General features: G+C 41.0%; 1 protein-coding gene and 1 pseudogene across 1 annotated transcript in view; both read left to right on the plus strand.

Moving 5' to 3' along the window:
* Positions 1 to 463: 463 nt before the first annotated feature.
* Positions 464 to 18,081, plus strand: part of ALK (ALK receptor tyrosine kinase) — a 641,155-nt gene continuing 623,537 nt past the window's right edge. Inside the window, exon 1 of the mRNA XM_090280984.1 lies at positions 464 to 1,142. Within this exon, the coding sequence (XP_090137110.1) occupies positions 464 to 1,142 (679 nt within the window). The remainder of the gene's footprint in view (positions 1,143 to 18,081) is intronic.
* Positions 1,309 to 10,394, plus strand: LOC150005693 (4-hydroxybenzoate polyprenyltransferase, mitochondrial pseudogene; annotated as a pseudogene).

Raw genomic sequence — 18,081 nt, forward strand, 5'->3', positions numbered from 1 at the left:
CTGAAGACGGGGCGAGAAGCCCAGAACAGCAGGCAGCAGCTCGGAGTCGCCGTTCCCAGCTGGAAAGTTGTGGCCGATTGGAGGATTGGAGGGCGATCCAGAGCGGCCAGGTACCCAGTTGCCACCTCCCTTCAATCATAGTAGTTCCTCTTATTCCGGAGCACGGCGAGCGAGTTACGGCCGGGGGCGCCGCTCGCGCGAGGCACAGGGTCCCAGCTGCTGAGCCCGGTGCGCTCAGGGTCTCTTGACGCGCCCCTGAGCTTCCTGCTCCGTTTTGCTGAGACTCCTGCTGGCCTCCCTGCAGTTGGAGGAAAGCGAGTGCACAACAGTTCTCCAGAGATCAAGTGGAAAGAGCCGTGCAGGACCGAGGACTGTTTGGTGCCCCTTCCCATTTGGGAAGCGAAGGGCGAGGCTGGATTCCGGAGAGTCGGGAGCACAGTGTAAATAACCGTTCTCTAGCGGGATGGGAGCAATAGGACTCCTGTGGCTGCTGCCGCCTCTGTTTTCAGCAGCAGCCTTGGGCGCCGGAACCGAGACCGGGACCGACCAGCGCGTGGGCTCGCTGGCAGCGGGGCCGGCGCTGCAGCCCCGAGAGCCGCTTAGCTACTCGCGCCTGCAGAGGAAGAGCCTGGCAGTGGACTTTGTGGTGCCCTCGCTTTTCCGCGTCTATGCCCGGGAGCTGCTGCTGCCGCCGCCTTCCCCCTCGCAGCCAAGGGATGGGCGGCCGGAGGCGCGTGGCTCGCTGGCTCTAGATTGCGCCCCATTGCTTAGGCTGGTGGGGCCACCACCCGGAGTCTCCTGGACAGCGAGCACCAGCTCGCCAGAGCCAGCACAGACGCTGTCCAGGGTGCTGAAGGGCGGCTCAGTTCGCAAGCTTCGACGGGCCAAGCAGCTGGTGCTGGAGTTGGGAGAGGAGGCTATCCTGGAGGGCTGCGTTGGGCCCCCAGGAGAGGCGACTGCAGGGCTGCTCCAGTTCAACCTTAGTGAGCTGTTCAGCTGGTGGATTCGCCACGGCGAGGGTCGGCTGCGGATCCGCCTGATGCCCGAGAAGAAGGCGTCGGAAGTAGGCAGAGAGGGAAAGCTGTCAGCGGCTATCCGTGCCTCCCAGCCCCGCCTTCTCTTCCAGATCTTTGGGACCTGGGGTGAGCAGTTCCCGCCTTAGCTTGTCGGGATTTGGTTTTTAAGATATATCAATTTGCAACCACTGTCCAGTAACTCTCATTTCCAAAACCTTAGCCTCTGGTTCTCAGCCCCCTTTCCTCCTGCAAACCTTTCCCCCCAGTTAGACTATATTCTCGTATTTTCGCCATGAAGGTAGTCATTCCTCAGGAGTCTTCTTTCCTCTTCACAACCAAATTGGGAGAAAAGTTTTCTGCTTTTGGCAGAATGCCTCCTTCTCCTCACTTACACAGGGTCCCAGCCAAAACTGGATGCCCTTCTTGGCGGCCTTGTGAAGTTGGAATACCTCTATTATTTATACGTTTCAAGTTTAGTTCTAGATCACAAAACTATTGCTCATCCTCCCTTCCTCTAGTTCCTCTTCTTGGCCACCATGGGTTTGGGTATCCTTTCTTAGGGAATATAGAATTCTTCGTCATACCGAATTCCACCCAGCTGTTTCCTTCAAATGTTGGGTTACCCAGTCTGCTACCCACTTTCAAACTCTTGTTATTCCTCTCAGATGTTGTTGGGAGAGTACCAGAGGAACTACAGGACAGGGCACAGGAGGGAGATGTGAAGAGAGGGAGTAAGGCTGCCAAGATTGTCTTCCTTGGGGGAGTCACTGTGAGGTCTGGAAGGGACAATAGTTGATTGCCCTTTCTTCCCCTGCACCCTTCCTTGCCTCCAATTCTTTTCTTGAATATCTGCAGCAGCAGCTCTGGATGACTGTTTCTGGCAGGCCTGTTTCACTGCAGTTCTCGCTGCTGGAGACTCTTAAAATGAGGTTTCTGTTTCATTTACTCCCTCATTTTCTTCCCATATTCACTGAGTTGTGTGTGTGGGGGGGGGGAGGGCACTCACTTCTGTCTCTTCCTATAGTATCCTTTAACTGGATAACCAGGTGGTTTTGGAAGGATAGTTCTCTTGTAAGACCACTGGGGAAAGTCTTGTGAATAAAATATACGATGTAAATGAATGAAAAAGCACAGGAAAGAAACCATGCCTTTTAAAAGCCTACACCAATTCCTTTGAGCAAACCCAGCATCTTTTATGTCATTCTTATCATCAGAAATAAATGAAATTCTTATGCTCCACTGGTTACTAATGTCTAGTATTAATTGGATGAAAAGCATTTTAAAAAGCCCACTATAGAGTTACAAGTATCTCCCATGCTCGTTCCAACACACACGCATACTCCCACATACCCCCAGTACTCTTACGCAGCAGGATTATTCAGAAGCTGAGGTTCCTCAGTCATTGCACAGTAAACACACTGGTGTGTGGTCCCCAAGCAAAACAGAGCCTGGATGCATATATTAGCATTAACATTAGTGACATTGACATCTAAATGACTCCTTTGCACTCAGTGCTGGAATATATATTAATGCACAGTAAGAGGCAAGGTCTCCCTTCTCTGAACTGAGGGAGACCAATACTGTTGTCTCAACATAGATACTTTTGTAAAGAACAGCTGTGTTTTAATGCCATTGTGGTTTTTGTGGTTTGCACATACAACATTCTCTTTTAGTGCCTAATGTTTTCATAATGGATATAAAAATGACTTCTCTGGGAATGTGGATTTTTTCCCACTTTCATGTCTACGAGCATCTCTAGAGTTTTCCCACCACCTCTTCTGAATGACCGTAGGCCCTAGCGGTCTAGATCAGCCATTGTTAGATGTTGGTGACAGGCAAAAGGGATCCTTTCTGAAGCCCTGGACTTGCCTACTATAAACAGGCAGGTTGCATGAAATTATTAGAAGGTGTCTCTGAAGAGTCACATGCTTAATGCATTTGAAGAATATATTCTAGTTGAGCCTTAGATAAGAGATGAAGTTGCAGAGTGAAGGGGTTTCATGTAGGTTTGAGAGCTGCTCTAATACTGAGAGTAGGGAAGAACTGGGAGCATCCCAAGTCCTCCCTCAGCAGCACAGTCCATTTGGCAGCTGGACGAAGCCCTTATGCATCATTTGACACATCTAGCTATCCTAGTTTCAGAAAGAGCCAGGATTCTGCCATTAAAAAGCTAGAAATTTTGGCCAAGCATTTTTCAACAGGATTGGGATCAAATGATAATTGATAGAATCAAATAAGACAGTAAGTGTAACTGGATGAGTTCCCCATGACCTACAGAGACAGAAAGCTTATTGAAAAGCACTTTGGGCCTGTGGTGATCACACTTGGAACAGGCTGGACTCTCCTGATCTGAGATATATGCTGTCTTCAGTTAGGCAGCTGGCCATGCAGAACTAGCCTCTTGTCTTACCGCTGCCTCCCCAGCCTCATTCAGATATAGTCTCCACTGCAAAACCCCCCTGTGGATGGAGGGAGTAAACATACCCTGCTTTATCATGTTTCATGCCTGGGGCAACATATATCATTGTGGTTTCATTCATTTTATTGTATGAAAACTTAAGCTTAGGTTCTCACCCTTGGATTGATTTTACTATTTATCACATTGGAGGAAATGAGTTTATACTTTTTATATAGGCTGTTATTTATAGAAAAGGCATTTAACTCCTCTATGACATAAGAATCTTCAAGTATAAAAAGGGAAAATAGTTGCAACTCAATTTATTTCTCCCTGCTCTGCCCAAATGACTGGTGGTCTAGCCTTGTGGGGCACAAAGATGAGATTATCTGTGGAGAGGAGAGAGGTGAGGTTGGGTGTTCTGCCACCCCTTATGGTAAGGGGCCTAGAGTAGCCCATTTGTCTGACTGAAGATACATTTGTAAATCTGAGCAGGATCATGACTAGGGATGGGCTAAAAGTGGAAAAGTACTCTGTCAGGACAAAGCAGTATCTTCGTGTTGCTTGTGGTTTGGGTTATCTGAGAGGACAAAAGGATGTCTGAACTGCCTTATAACACATGACATGCTAATATGTTTTCTATGTGTGTTGCTTTGAACTCACAAATGGGATCAGGATTTCAAAGTCGGAGGCAGGTCCCCAGAATACCCTTTCACGGAGAAGAAGCAGAAGGATGATTGCTAGAACTGTACGAGTGGTAGTGCACCCTCAGCCCAGACCTCAGAAAAGAGGTCTGCCTGGAGGCTACCACACTGCTCCCCGCTGCACTCTGTAGCCTGTTTTATAGGTGTTTTAACATCTTGCATCTGCCACCCCCCAGGCAGAGGCCTAGAGGATGATTATTGGTGAAGGGTAGGAGGGCCTATTTTCCTATAAGTACTCCCCTTCTTCCCACTCCAGAAAGGGGGATATATGACTGGGAACTTTACATGTACTATGGAGAGGCCTGAGCAATTTAAAGTAGATGTGTGCAATCTAATACGCCTGACTCTTGACCTCACATATCTGTCAGTCCCTTCCCATTTCATTTCTGGAGAGAGCAAAGAGAGTGAAGGAAGACAGAGAGGAAATTGGAGCTCCCAGAAGGGATGTCATTTCTTGGAGGTGAATTGGGGGAGTTGGAATTAGGCCAGAGAAGAGCAGAGAGCTGATTTAAGAGTTGAAGGGACTGATTTATGGCGAAATATTAAAAGAATTGAGTATATGTGGCGGGGCTAAGTGGTGATGGAGAGGAGGCTATGGTAACAACCTATAGATCTCTGAAGAAGAAGAGTGGCAGTGAAGGAGAGGAGTTATTTAGTGTGGCCCATAGAAGTAATAGGATGATACCTGCAGAAGGAAACTTCAGGCTGGGTATCAGGGAAACCTTATTTTCTGAAATTGATACTCCCCTACTATGGAATAGAATTCCAAGGGAGAAAAGAGTAAGGTGAGATGTGGGTCAGACAAGCCACAGAGTTCATAATTAATCAGTTCTATATTTTCAAATGTTGAGAAGCCACAATGGGTAGGAGAGCTGGGATGGGGAACAGTGGAGGATCAGGATCCTTTGGGATACAACGCTATTTTCTGTCTTATTTCTTTATTTTTAACTTTTGAATTTTTCAATTACAGTTGACATAAATTATTATATTAGTTTCAAGTGTACAACATAGTGATTAGACATCTGTTTAACCTAAGAAGTGATTACCATGATGGGATGTAACTCTTGAGAGCCTTTGAGTATTGGTATTTCCAGGGGAAAAAGAAAATGATTGCATATGTATCTTTGAAGTTGGTGGGAAGTGTTTACAAGAAGGTTGTTAATGAAAAAATACTTTGAAATTACTGGGTGTATTCTTCTCTGCCCCGAGATTAAACACAGAGTGTTTTACTAGGGTTTGTCTGTGTAGCCAGTGAGGGGAGGCACACTCCCCAAAGTATTAAGATGCACCTGTAAGTGTGTGCATCATCAAGTCATTGGATAGGGCAGAAGGTTCCTGGGTCTTGAGAAGATGAGATCAGTTCTGGATTTGGTGGACTCCTACTGGCTTTTTGAAAGGCGAAGTTCCTCTAAATCCAACTGATCCTTTCACAAATGTACAACAAAGAAAAAGAAGGAAAACTCTTGAGGGCTTTGTGTGTGGGGAGGAAAGTGCTATCATGAGTAAAAATGAATCTTTATAAGGAAGTTTGTCTGCTGAAGGTCAGGAGGGACTAGCCTGCAGGGAGGAGAGCGGGAAAATTGGATCAGCAGAGGCTGCAGTCCCTTGCCACTCTTTGGATTACTGCTTGTAAACTCACTTCATGGGAAGTTGCCCAGCTTAATTCCTAAAAGACATGTTGCCTTTATGACTGTTATTAATGCCCTGTTATGGGACTTTACAATTTATAAAGCGTTTTCACATTTATTATTTTTACCAATCCTACAGTAAGCAGGACAAAAAATAATTTTATTTTTTAAATGGAGTAACTGAAATCTAGATGTTTCATAACACTTTTTTAAGGTTATACAGGAGAAAGTGACAGACCTGGAAACTCTAATTTATGTACTGAGAGGTTATGAGATGCTAGATACTGTGCTAGGTACTGACCAGGACCACGGATCTCCTTTTGTTCAAATGAGGGCTCTTTCCACTAAGGGAATCATCTCAAGGTATAAATTATAAACAACCAAGATATGTAAATAGATGAAAAGCTTCAATTTATCTTTGTTATAAGGCCATGAAACAAATATTTGGTGTTCCATAGCCATGACTTAGGAAAGCTTCTCAAAATTTCTGAGACCCAGTTTCATTATTAGAAAATGAGAGTAGTAACAGTTTCTGTCTCAAGGTGTTGTCATGGAGATTAAATTAGACGGTACATGTAAACACTTAACCCAATAAAATACACGTAATGAAGTACTCCATCAATATGAACCATATGATTTCCCCTCACAGGAGCAACACCCCAATGTTGCATATACATTTCGGTCCATTTGAGTGGTGCCATCTGGAGTTGCACAGTCCTTATCTGTGGCCATATGTGGCAACCCTGGCAGCAGCAGTTGTGATGCTGTGAGTTTCCTGTGCAACTAACTTCTAATTCCTAACAGATGAGAGGAGGGTTCTGGTGGAAATGGGGAGAGTGACCAGAGTGGAAATACAGATTTTCTCACTATGGGAGGCCTGCCTTTCCCAGAAGTCTGGATGAGAAGTGTTGAGGTGTGGTATCTAATTAATTTCTATCAACTTGTATCTTCATATTCACAGTCCAATTCTTTTTCTTCTACAGAAAGAAACTGAGCCTTAACTTTATAAAAGTACGAAATCTAATCCTGAGGAAGAACAAGACAGGCATTACAGAGGAGTAGTTTTCAGGTGGTGGATCTTCCCTGAGAGTGATCTGTGCAGTTCAAGCCCCTCCATGCCCTGATACGTGCTGGGCCACTAGTCTCTGGAAACTCCTTTGTTGTAATTAGCTGCAGCTGTGCCCTTTTCTTACATTTCTAGCCTCACCATTCATTGTCAAGTAGAAGGCAGGAGAGAGAGATGGAGAGTACCTACTGGTTAATGGACATGAGCCCATTAAGAGCAGTTAAAGTTTGAGATTCCATGGAAACACAAGGCCCAGGGATTTGAGTTGGAGGCTGCGTAGGAAAGTGCCTGGACCTGAAAGAAGCTGTTAAGCATCCACACAGCATTGTATAGGTGGTGTTTTTCTATGAGCCATAGTTGAGTGACTGCCTCCAAAAGAAACACATGGACCTCATCTCTGCTTGGGAGTAGATGAAGAATAGGGAGTATTGGTGGGAATGATTATAGGTGTCCAGGAGTCACGTGGAGAGAGCAGTGAATGAAGCTATCAAGGAGCCCAATGGATGCCTTCTTCCTTAGAGACGTGGTGTGTCCTCTGGTCTAGGATGTGGCCAGTGTTTCTTAACCTAGTGATGACCTGGCTCTTTCTCACAGGTTGAAGTGTGAAGAAGAAGTTAAAAGAGGGTTTTGGACTGGTGGTGAGGTAGTGTAGTGAGGGGGTGGGAGGTATCCCAGTACTTTTTTCTGGTGAGCCAGATTTTTTATAGCAACTTTTTTTTTTTTTTTTTCCCAGTAAATCTTGTGATGGATTTTCCAGCTGGGCTGTTCTGAGCTTGGGAATTTTCCCAGGGAAATTCTATCAGAATCACTTGGTGATATAATGTAGGTATTCCGGAACGTGGAAGGTCCCAGTGTGGACAGAAGGAGAGCTCGCTCAGTGCAGGTATACCCAACCCTACCTTTGTGGTTAAGGAACAACAGGTGCACACAGAGTGGGCAGTCGGAATTCTCTGGAGTAAGAAAAGGGCTAAAGAGAGGCAAAGAAAACTTTAAGCAATTGACCGTACTTTTCTTTCCCTCTTATTTGTCTTTTATCCAGTTTTCATTGGAAAATGGTTCATGAACATGAGCAGGTGTCCTTTATAGATTCTTTCCACATTCTCAGCCCAGATAATTAAAATAATTGTTCTATGGCAGAGAGGACACTAGATTAGGAGATGGAAGACTTAAAATCTGTTATGATATTTGCTTTTTATTAGCTTTGAAGTCTTGTGAAACTCCCTTAATCTTGTTGAGCCTCTGGGTCTCAGTTCCTAAGGGAGATAATACAAAACTTGTCTTGACTACCTCATGGAGTCTCTGTGAGCATTGTATGAGATAACTTATGTGAAAAGCTTCAGTCTGGATTATTTAAAAATAAATACATGAGGCAGGAAAGAAATGAATATACAAGATCATAAAAAGTGCTGAGAGTCAGCTTCATCCACTTATGGTTTCAACCAACCCTTGGCTTTAGGAGAGGCAGTATGAAGGTCCCAGACTTTGAGGCAGGTCTTGGGGTTTGGTTAATGGCTCAGTAGTCCTGAAAAGGGGTTATGTGGTTTTTTTCCCCCGCTACAGTCAATTTTCTCAATTTCAGACTTTTCTGGAAATGAGTCTCTGGTATTGGGACATAAGAACCTGCATTTTAACATCAGAAAGTGATCTTTTTAAAAAATTGAGGGATGACAACTATAATAAATTGCACTGAATGCATTAATCTGTGTACAGCTTGATGATAATTCACATGTGCAAAATCCATATAATCGCTGCTCAGATAAAGATACACAACATTTTTCACATCCCAGAAAGTTTCCTCCTGTCCTTTTCTTATCTGTATCTCCCCCCTTCCCAAGGTAACATCCTTCTGATCTCTTCGTCAGTTAGTACTTCTTGGTTTTGAATTTCATGTAGATGGAATCATACATACGTACTCTTTGTGTCAGGCTTCTTCTTCTCAACATGGTTTCTGTGGGCTTCATCAATGTTGTTCTTTCTTTCTTCCTTTCTTTCTTTCTTTCTTTCTTTCTTTCTTTCTTTCTTTCTTTCTTTCTTTCTTTCTTTCTCTCTATTGCTGTGTTGTAATTCTTTATGTGAATATAACAGAATTTATTTATCTATTTTCCTACCAAGGAAAAGTAAATCTAAAAGAGTCTATTACAAATAATGGGTAGCATAAGTCCTAGATTTGGGGTTGAAGCCCTGCTCTACCATTTACTGGCCCAAGGCTATTTCTTTTCTTGTCTTTTAACTTCAGTTTTCTTATCTGTAAAGTGAGAAACATAATACCAGTCTTATAGAGTTATGTGATAATTAAATGGAATGAGGCATGTAGTAGGCCCTGATGCACAGTTGCTATTCAACAGTTAGTTTTTTTCCTTAGTTCTTGATTATATATTTTCTCTTGATGGCCAGAATGGAGACTTCAGATATTTCCTGAAGCAGGGAAGGGAAACATTTTTACAAGTGAGATCAATAACTCACAGAGGTAAAAGTAAAAGCAAAGGACCACATAAATTACATGTCATAATTTTTTAATAAATGCTTTTATTTAAAATTAATAAAATACAAATATTTTTTACACTAGCTTTCAAAATTAACAAAGAGAATAAACTGTTCAATAAATAAATAAAAACATTTATTAAAAAAAAAAAAACCTCTTTGGTCTTACATTCAGATCAATTAAAGAAGAGCGAGAACCCTATATATCCTTGAGGGGGGCACGGGTCTGGTGTGGGGCCGTCAGGCAGCAGCACAGGTGTGGCTGCTCCCCAGGGCCTCACGGGATTCCACTCAGCCTCTAGCCCAAGGCGGTTCTGACCTTGGCACCCCACCCTCTGTAGCCCTGCTTGTGACTTCTGTCGTTGGACAAGTCCATTGGAACCTGGCTGCTTTCTCTGCCATGTACCTGGAGCATTGGTTTGGCAGCTGAACTGGGTCACTTTCCAGATTGGTACATGTTATCTCTTCTTTGGCACTAGAGCTGTTCTGATGTGTGGAGCAGGGTGTACTATTAATGACATGTGGGACTGGGATGGGACTCCAATTAAAAGGTTACAAGAACAACAAATCACCCAGTAGCAACTAGAGACATTTCAACTTTTCAGTCCTTGGTGTTTCTCCGGGATAGCTGACCCTGGCACTGGGTGTTCTGTGTATGAATTACTACAGCATAGCTCTTGGAGCAGCATCCCTACTTCTTGCATTACCTACCCCCTAATGAAAAGAATTATGTACTGGCCTCAATTAGCCTTGGGGTTCACTTTTAATTGGGGAGCATTACTTGGATTGAATGCTGTCATGGGCTCCTGTGATCCATCTGTTTGCCTGACTCTTTATTTTTCTGGGATTATGTGAACTCTAATATATGATACTACCTGTGCCCATCAGGACAAGAGAGATGATGCTGTGATTGGTTTTAAGTCCACAGCACTGAGGATTCATGAAAACACCAAGCAGTGGCTTAGTGGCTTCAGTGTAGTGATGGGAGTGGTACTGAGCCTGATGGGAGTGAACAGTGGTCAGACCATGCCCTGTTACACTGCCCTGGCTGCTGTGGAAGCCCATCTGACTCACCAGGTTTACCGTCTAGACATCCCCAGATAGGAGGATTGTTGGGATAAATTTGCCTCCAACCAAACAATAGGACTAACAGTTTTTTTAGGGATTGTCCTTGGGAATGTGTGGAAAGAAGACAGATGAAAAAAAGATATAGATAGTACAATAGGAAATTAGCAAATGGAATTTTTCTAGGAATTTTAAAATCAAACTTTTATAAAACACTCTCAGGTCTTGTTGCTACTTAATTAGATTTGAAAAAGAGTCTTACACTATGTTAAAGAATTAAGAATCAGAAGATGAAGACTTAAAGCATATTTGCCTGGATTTTAGTACAAGTATTTACTAGAAAATTTTTTTTCTCTATCACGGAAACCTGGGACTCTTCAGGATTTGAGATGACCTTGAGTATTTAAGCTGATGAGATCTTCTGCTCATTATAATTCTTAGCTGCAGTTATGGGAATTGTATGAGTTTTTGGCACTTTAAAAGAAACCTGACATGCATCTCACCTAAATGAATGTCTATAGGAAAAAAGCACTCCCTTTTTAAGGAAAAGAAAAGCTGCCATGGAGAGTTGGGGCTTATTGTTCTTTATTGTGACCTTTATCCACTGCCAAAAGCTGTAACTCAGAAAACTATTCTGTTTTTTTTTTTAAACATATTTTAGGAGAATTTAAGTAAATAAAATGTTTCCTACTATAATTATAAAAAATAGAGAAAAAAGTGTAGAGGACAGAAAAAGATGGACAGAGAAATAACGCCATTTAAGGAGACAAAAGTGACTGAGAACAGCAGACACACAAGTGGAGAAGCGGAAGAATGTGAAAGAAGGGGCAACCCAGGAAAACAGGAGGCGAGAATGACCTCCTGGACACAGACACAGAAAAGGAGGCCAGAAGAGGCACAAAGAGAATGAGGGAGAGGAGGGCAGGAGGTGGGGGGGAACATTTGATTATTTTGACCTGGAATGACTCTGATCCGGTGTCAAAATTTGCACTCTGATTCCATGGCCAACATTATAGGATGTTTATTTTCAATTTCGTTGAAATGTAACTCACATAGAATAAATGCACCTATTTTAAGTGTGCCATTTGATTGTTTGATAAACGTATATACCTTTGAACCCACCACTCTAATTAAAACATAGAACATTTCTGTCAATCTCCAGAAGATCCATCTTGAGTTTTTGCAATGAATCCTCTATACTTCCTGTTTTAGGCAACTTCTGATTTGATTCCTACTACAATAGGTTAGTTTTGTCTGTTTTGGAGGTTCGTATAAATCATACAATATATTCTCTTTTGTGTCTCACTTCTTTCACTTAGAACAATGCTTTTGTGTTGTGTGTATTAGTAGTTTATTTCTTTTTATTGCTGGATAGTATTTCATTGTATGAAAGCATCACACTTTTTAAAAATCCATTCATCTGTTGATGAGCATCTGTTTTCAGTTTGGGGCTCTCATGAGTAAAGCTGTTATCAACATTTTGTATATAAGTTATTTGTGGACATACTTTGTCAGTTCCCTTAAATCCATTATGGAATTGCTGGATTGTATGGTAAATGTATGTTTAACTTTATAAAAAATTAAGAAAAGTGCTTTTCCAAGTAGTTGTACCACTTTACACTCCCAATAGTGATGTATGAGAGTTCTGCTTGCTCCACATCCTTGAGAATATTTGGTATTGTCAAGTATGGTGGTATCTCATGGTTTTAATGTGTCTTTCTTTGTATTGCTTATCTAATGTTGCATAGGAAATCAGCCTAAAACTTAGTGGCTCATAACAACAACAACAGCAACAGTAATACTGTATTATCTTTTCTTGTCCCTGTAAGTTAGAAATTTAGGGACAGCTTGACTGGGGATTTTTTGCTTGGCCTCTCATGCGATCGTAGTCAGATATCAGCCAGTGCTGCAGTCATCTTAAATCTTGACTGGGGCTGCAAGGTCTACTTGCAACATGCCTTGCTCACATGGCTGGTCAGCTGATGCTGGCTCTTTGTGGGAGGTCTCATTTCTCTGGGTGGTTCTCTCTGTAGGGGTACTGGGACATCTTTGTGACATGGCATCTGGCTTCTCTCAGAGGGAGCATCTATTGAGATAGTCATATGATTCTTCTTTCTTTCTTTTGTAAATGTGATGAATTATAGAGTTTGACTTTCAAGTGCTGAATTAGCTTTATGTTCCCAGGATAAACCCCACATGGTCATGATATATTATCCTTTTTACATATTGCTGGATCAGCTCACTAGTACAGTATTCCCTCACTTATCGCGGGTATTATGTTCCAGATTCCTGCCCTCCACCCCGCCCCTGTGAAGTAGGAACCTTACATTTATTCTACACTCTTAAACCTATGTAACTTTAACAACATACATATACAGTACTGCAAAATCCCGCGACATAGCAAAAAATCCGCGATAAATAATTAAATATAATATTTTAAAAAATCCCGTGATACAGTGAGGCCGCGATAAGTGAACCTCGATATAGTGAGGGACTACTGTATCTCAATGAGGATTTCTGCATCTTTTATTCATAAGTATTATTGGTCTGTAGTTTTCTCGTCTTTGATAGATTTTAGGGTCTGGATAATGCTAGGTTCACAAAATGAGTTGGCAAGTGCTCCTTCTAATTGTCATGGAAGAAAATTGTAATTTTTTATTTCTTGAATTTTTATTTAGAATTTGCCACTGAAGTCATCTTGGCCTGGTAATGTGGTCTTTGTTGAAAAGTTTCAAATTATCAATTAGACTTATTTTATACAATTACAGGATTATTCAGATTATTTATTTCTTTTTAAGTGAATGTTAGTAGTTTGTATCGTTTAAGAAATTGGTTCATTTCACCCAAGTTGTTGGATTAATGTAAGTTGAGTTGTTTGTAATATTCTCTTACTATTTTTTTATGTTTGTAAGGTCAATAGTGATGTTCTGTCTTTCATACTTGATACTGGTAGTTTACATCGTTTCTCTCTTTTTTTTGTGGTAATTCTGGCTAGCGGCTTACCAATTTTATTGATTTAAAAAGACAGGCTTTATATGATACCAATTTATTTATTTTTTAAAAATTTTGATTTCATTGGTTTCTACTCTTACTATCTTTCATTCTGTTTGGCTTGAGTTTAATTTGCTCTTCTTATTTCTAGTTTCTTAAGGTGAAAGCTTAGATAATTGATTTAACACATTTCTTCTTTTCTAATATAAGTATGTAATGCAAAAATTTCATCTAATAACTGTTTTAGCTGCATTGTAAAAATTTCATTATGTTGTAATGGAATTTCATTTATATTCAATTAAAATATTTTCTAATTTTCCATGTGGCTTTCTCTCTGTCCCATACTTATTCATGTGTGCTTTAGTTCAGGATATTTGGGCGTTTTCCAATTAGCCTTCTGTTTGTGATTTCTAGTTCAATTCTGATATTGCCTGAAAATATACTTGGTCTGATTTCAATTACTTAAAAAATTTTAAGGTTTATTTTATGGTTTAGAATATAGCCTGTCTTGCTGAATGTTTCATATACATTTGAAAAGAACATATTTTCTGCTGCCATTGAGTATTCAATCAATGTCATTTAGGTCAGTTTGGTTAATAGTGTTGGACAGGTCTTTTGTGTCCTTACTGACTTCTGGTTTGTTACATGCATTACCAATAGAGGAGTGCTAAAGCTTCCAAGTTTTGTTTACTATTTTTCCTTGCAATTCTGTCAAATTTTCTTCATGTAATTTGTATTATTAGGTGCCTACACATTTAGAATTGAGTCTTCTCTTGATGATTTGACTCTCTTATTATTGTGTAATACCTCTTTTTATCCTTGGTGATATTCGTATTTTGAAGTTTGATTGATATTAATATTGCCACTCAGGTTTTAATTTTGATTAGTGCTTGCATGGCAAGTTTATTCCATACTTTTACTTTGAAAAATGTGTATTTTTATTTAAAATGAGTTTATTGTAGAAAACATATAGGTGAATCTTGTGTGATTTTTTAAAATTCAGTTTTATTTATTTATTTAATTGAATTTCTTGGGCTGACACTGGTTAATAAAATTATTTAGGTTTCAGGAGTACAGTTCTACAGTGCATCATCTGTATATTGTGTTGTGTGACCACCCACCCCACGTCAAGTCTCCTATCACCATTTAACCTCCCTTTACTTTCTTCTACCTCCCCCCTTAAAAATTTAATTTTATAATCTTTGTCTTTTACTTGACCTGTTAAGCATTTGTATTTAATGTTATAATTAGTATGTTGTGTTTTGGTCTACCATTTTATTATTTGGATTTGTTGGTTTGCTTGTCTCCCTGTCTTCTGTTCCTCCTCTTCTTTTTCTTTCTTTCTTTCTTTTTTTCTCTTTCTTCCTTCCTTCCTTCTTTTCTTCCTTTCTTCCTTCCTTTCTTCCTTCCTTCCTTCCTTCCTTCCTTCCTTCCTTCCTTCCTTCCTTCTTTCCTCCCTCCCTTCCTTCTGTCTCTGTCTCTGTCTCCCTTCCTCCCTCTCTCCCTGCCTCCCTCTCTTTCTTCTTCCTCTCTTTTCTGTGTCCCTTTTCTGGCTTTTTCTCTGGAAAGTCAAGCTGCTTCAGCCTTCACAAATTCCATTCTCTGTTACCTCAGGGCAATGAGACTACTATACAGTATTCCCTCACTTATCATGGGTATTTCATTCTAGACCGACCCCCCCCCCCCCGCAATAGGTGAAAATCCGTGAAGTAGGAACCTTACATTTATTTTAGTATTTATATATATTTTAAGGCTTTATAAACCCTTCCCACACACTTATAAACCATTCCCAGTCCCTTATTAACCTTTCCCACACTTTCATAAACACTACTTATGTCTTAAACATATTCTACACTCTTAAACCTACGTAACTTTAACAACATACATATACAGTACTGCAAAATCCCGCGATATAACGAAAAATCTGTGATAAATAAATAAATATTAAAAAACATCCTGTGATACAGTGAGGCCGCGATAGGTGAACCGCGATATAGAGAGGGACTGCTGTACTCTGTTTGGGTCCAGTTCTCCTTCCTGTATCAGGGTGTGGTAAATGCTCCAGGCGGGAAATCACAGCAGAGCTAAGGTCTATCTCATTTACTCTCTCTCTCTAAGGGATTATAATTCTGTGCTATTGATTATCCAATATCAACAGTTTGTTTTTCCAATTTGTCCAATTTTATAGCTATTTATTTCATAAGGGCTAATCTAGTGCTTATTACTGCATGGCTGGGGAACCTGGATAATGAACTTTGAAATCACAGCCATATTGGCTTATATCCAGATATACCATATAGATCTTTATGAAAGGCGCTCATCAAACAGAAACTAGACAAGGGAGTTCTATATATATATATATATATATATATATATATATATATATATATATATATATGTTTGGACCTTTGCCTGAGAAGATGCTTATTTATTGGTTCAATTGTATTTTATTTACTGAATACTTACCATGGTGAATGAAGTACAACCTTTTTTTTCCAGGAGGACATTCACAATACTGGCTGGGGAGAAGAGGCAGACGAGGCACGCTAATAAATAACTCCAGTGAAAGGCAGCCCTTGAATGCTGAACAAATTATGCAAGTGGTTATAGTGGTTCAGTGGAGGCTTGGAGAGGTCACTTCTTGCTGCGGATGATTAGAGATATTTCCTTCTAAACCTCCAGGTCTCCAAAACCATTCCCTTAGAGGCTCATGAGCTCTGCTTTTCAGTGCCTGACAGGAGGGGTGAAGTTCCTCCAAGACAGGACATTATAGCTCTTGAATTTTAGAAAGGGTAAGCTTATTGCCTATTGGCAGGGAGTCAGGTGAAAGGATATCGACTGAGAATGATGGTTTTCTTTTGGTATTGAGATAGAAGCGAGTTAGGATAAAACTTCCAGAAGGAGGGGCTTTGAGAACAGGATCATGGAGGGGAGTACAGAATTAGACTTGGAAAAGAGAAGTGTGAAGGGCCCTCCAAGTTGGAACAATAGCACAAAATAATGCTCAGAGGAGGAACAATTGGTTATTGGTTAGAGAGAGAGAGAGAGGAAGCGAGAGGGAGGGAAGAAGGGAAGGAGAGAGATAAAGTGGGGAGGAGCGAAACTCTGTGTATGTGTGTGTGTGTAAGAAAGCAGGACTAGCCAGAGCAAAGAGGTTAAGGTATTGAGTCAGAAACTCTGAGTTAGAGGTCAGGCTGGTTTATTGAGTCAGAAATTTATATTTGATGCTGAAGAAGTCAGATATTGTTTAGTTCTTGAGTAGGCAAGATGCATGTTGACTGCATATAGACTGCGGATTCTTTAGAAAATGTCATTTGGTCATGGGTCTTAGGCCTGGATGTCAGAGAGAGATTGTAGTAGGATTGGATCTCTGAGAGGCTGTTGCACTGGCTTAGGGGTCAGGAACTCAGAGCTGGTTCAAGAAGTACCCTCATGTAAGAGGAACAAAAAGCAAGGAGTCAAAGGTCTAAGGTTTCGGCCTGGGGACCCTGAAGACTGATGGTATTATTGATGAAGGAGACAATTGGAAAGAGGATCTGATTTGGGGAGAAAGTGGCAGACATGATAACAGTTATAGTGGGCATCCATCTGAAGATCAGGTTGTCTGGTATGAAGACATAGGATGGAAGCAGGAACGGGTGAGAAGTCCATGCAGAAGATATAAATGGGGGAGTTATTTATTTGGACCTGGTGGTTTAATTCTTGAGAACAGATGTGTTTTCCTGAGAAGAGAAAGGGGAAGGAAGGTCACAACTTGGATTTAGGGAAGTTCAAAATTAAACAGTGGAATGAAGTCAATGATGTTACCAGAAAGAACTTTTTTTCACAAGAAGGAAGAGAGGCCACTGGATGGATCATGTGGTGTCATTGAAGTTAAGGACAGCAGATGTTTCAGAAATGGGATGGAAAGGCCATTGTGTTTGGCCCAGAGCCTTCTGGAGAGCAAGGATAGGCAGAAGGAAGTGTAGAGGGAGTGCTGAAGAAATCAAAGCAGAATGTGGTATGTAGTCATTCATTCCGTGAAAGGAAGAAGAGGATGGAAATGAGATGTTCGTGATGTTAGAGGGTTCAGCAGAATGAAGAAAAGATGTATTAAGGATAGATGAAACTTTTTAATGCCCAAAATCAGAAAGGCAAAAGCTGCAGAGAAAGGTTTTAGGAAGGGAGGGGATATTTGTGTAACCAGACCACTCAATCTGGGCACTTTGGACTCTTACACAGGCCTTAGATGCATTCCATCGAGGCCCCTGTCTGCTTCTGCAGTCTTTTCTTAAAATAGGGTTCCTGCCATCTCATCTTTCAAAATGTCTTGGGAAATGGGGATCACTGTTTTATGAGGCCTCTCTGTGCTTGCTGGACAGATCTGTTGGGGAAAATATTTAAAAGTGGCTAAATTCTACTCTTTTGTAACAATAGTAGTGATAACTGCTACCACTGAACAATTTTACACAGGTTATTTAATCCTCACTGTAACAAGGTAAGGTTGATATTATTATTATTATTATTATTGTCCAGATAAAGAAACTGAGGCTCAGGGAGGTTAAGTAACTGGCCAAAGTCACATAGCTAGTAATAAAAGGATCTGGTATTTGAATCCCAGCCTGTTTAACTCTACACCCATAATCTCTTAAGTTTTTTGCTCCTATTTGTGACTGTCATTCTGCCTTCAAGTATTGTCTTTTCTACAACATGAGAGCCCTTTAAATGTTTAAAGTCATTTATCTCACATATCCAG

This window comes from Furipterus horrens, unplaced genomic scaffold, assembly GCF_987537825.1.
Source record: "Furipterus horrens unplaced genomic scaffold, mFurHor1.1.pri manual_scaffold_6, whole genome shotgun sequence".
In the NCBI taxonomy this organism is placed as follows: domain Eukaryota; kingdom Metazoa; phylum Chordata; class Mammalia; order Chiroptera; family Furipteridae; genus Furipterus; species Furipterus horrens.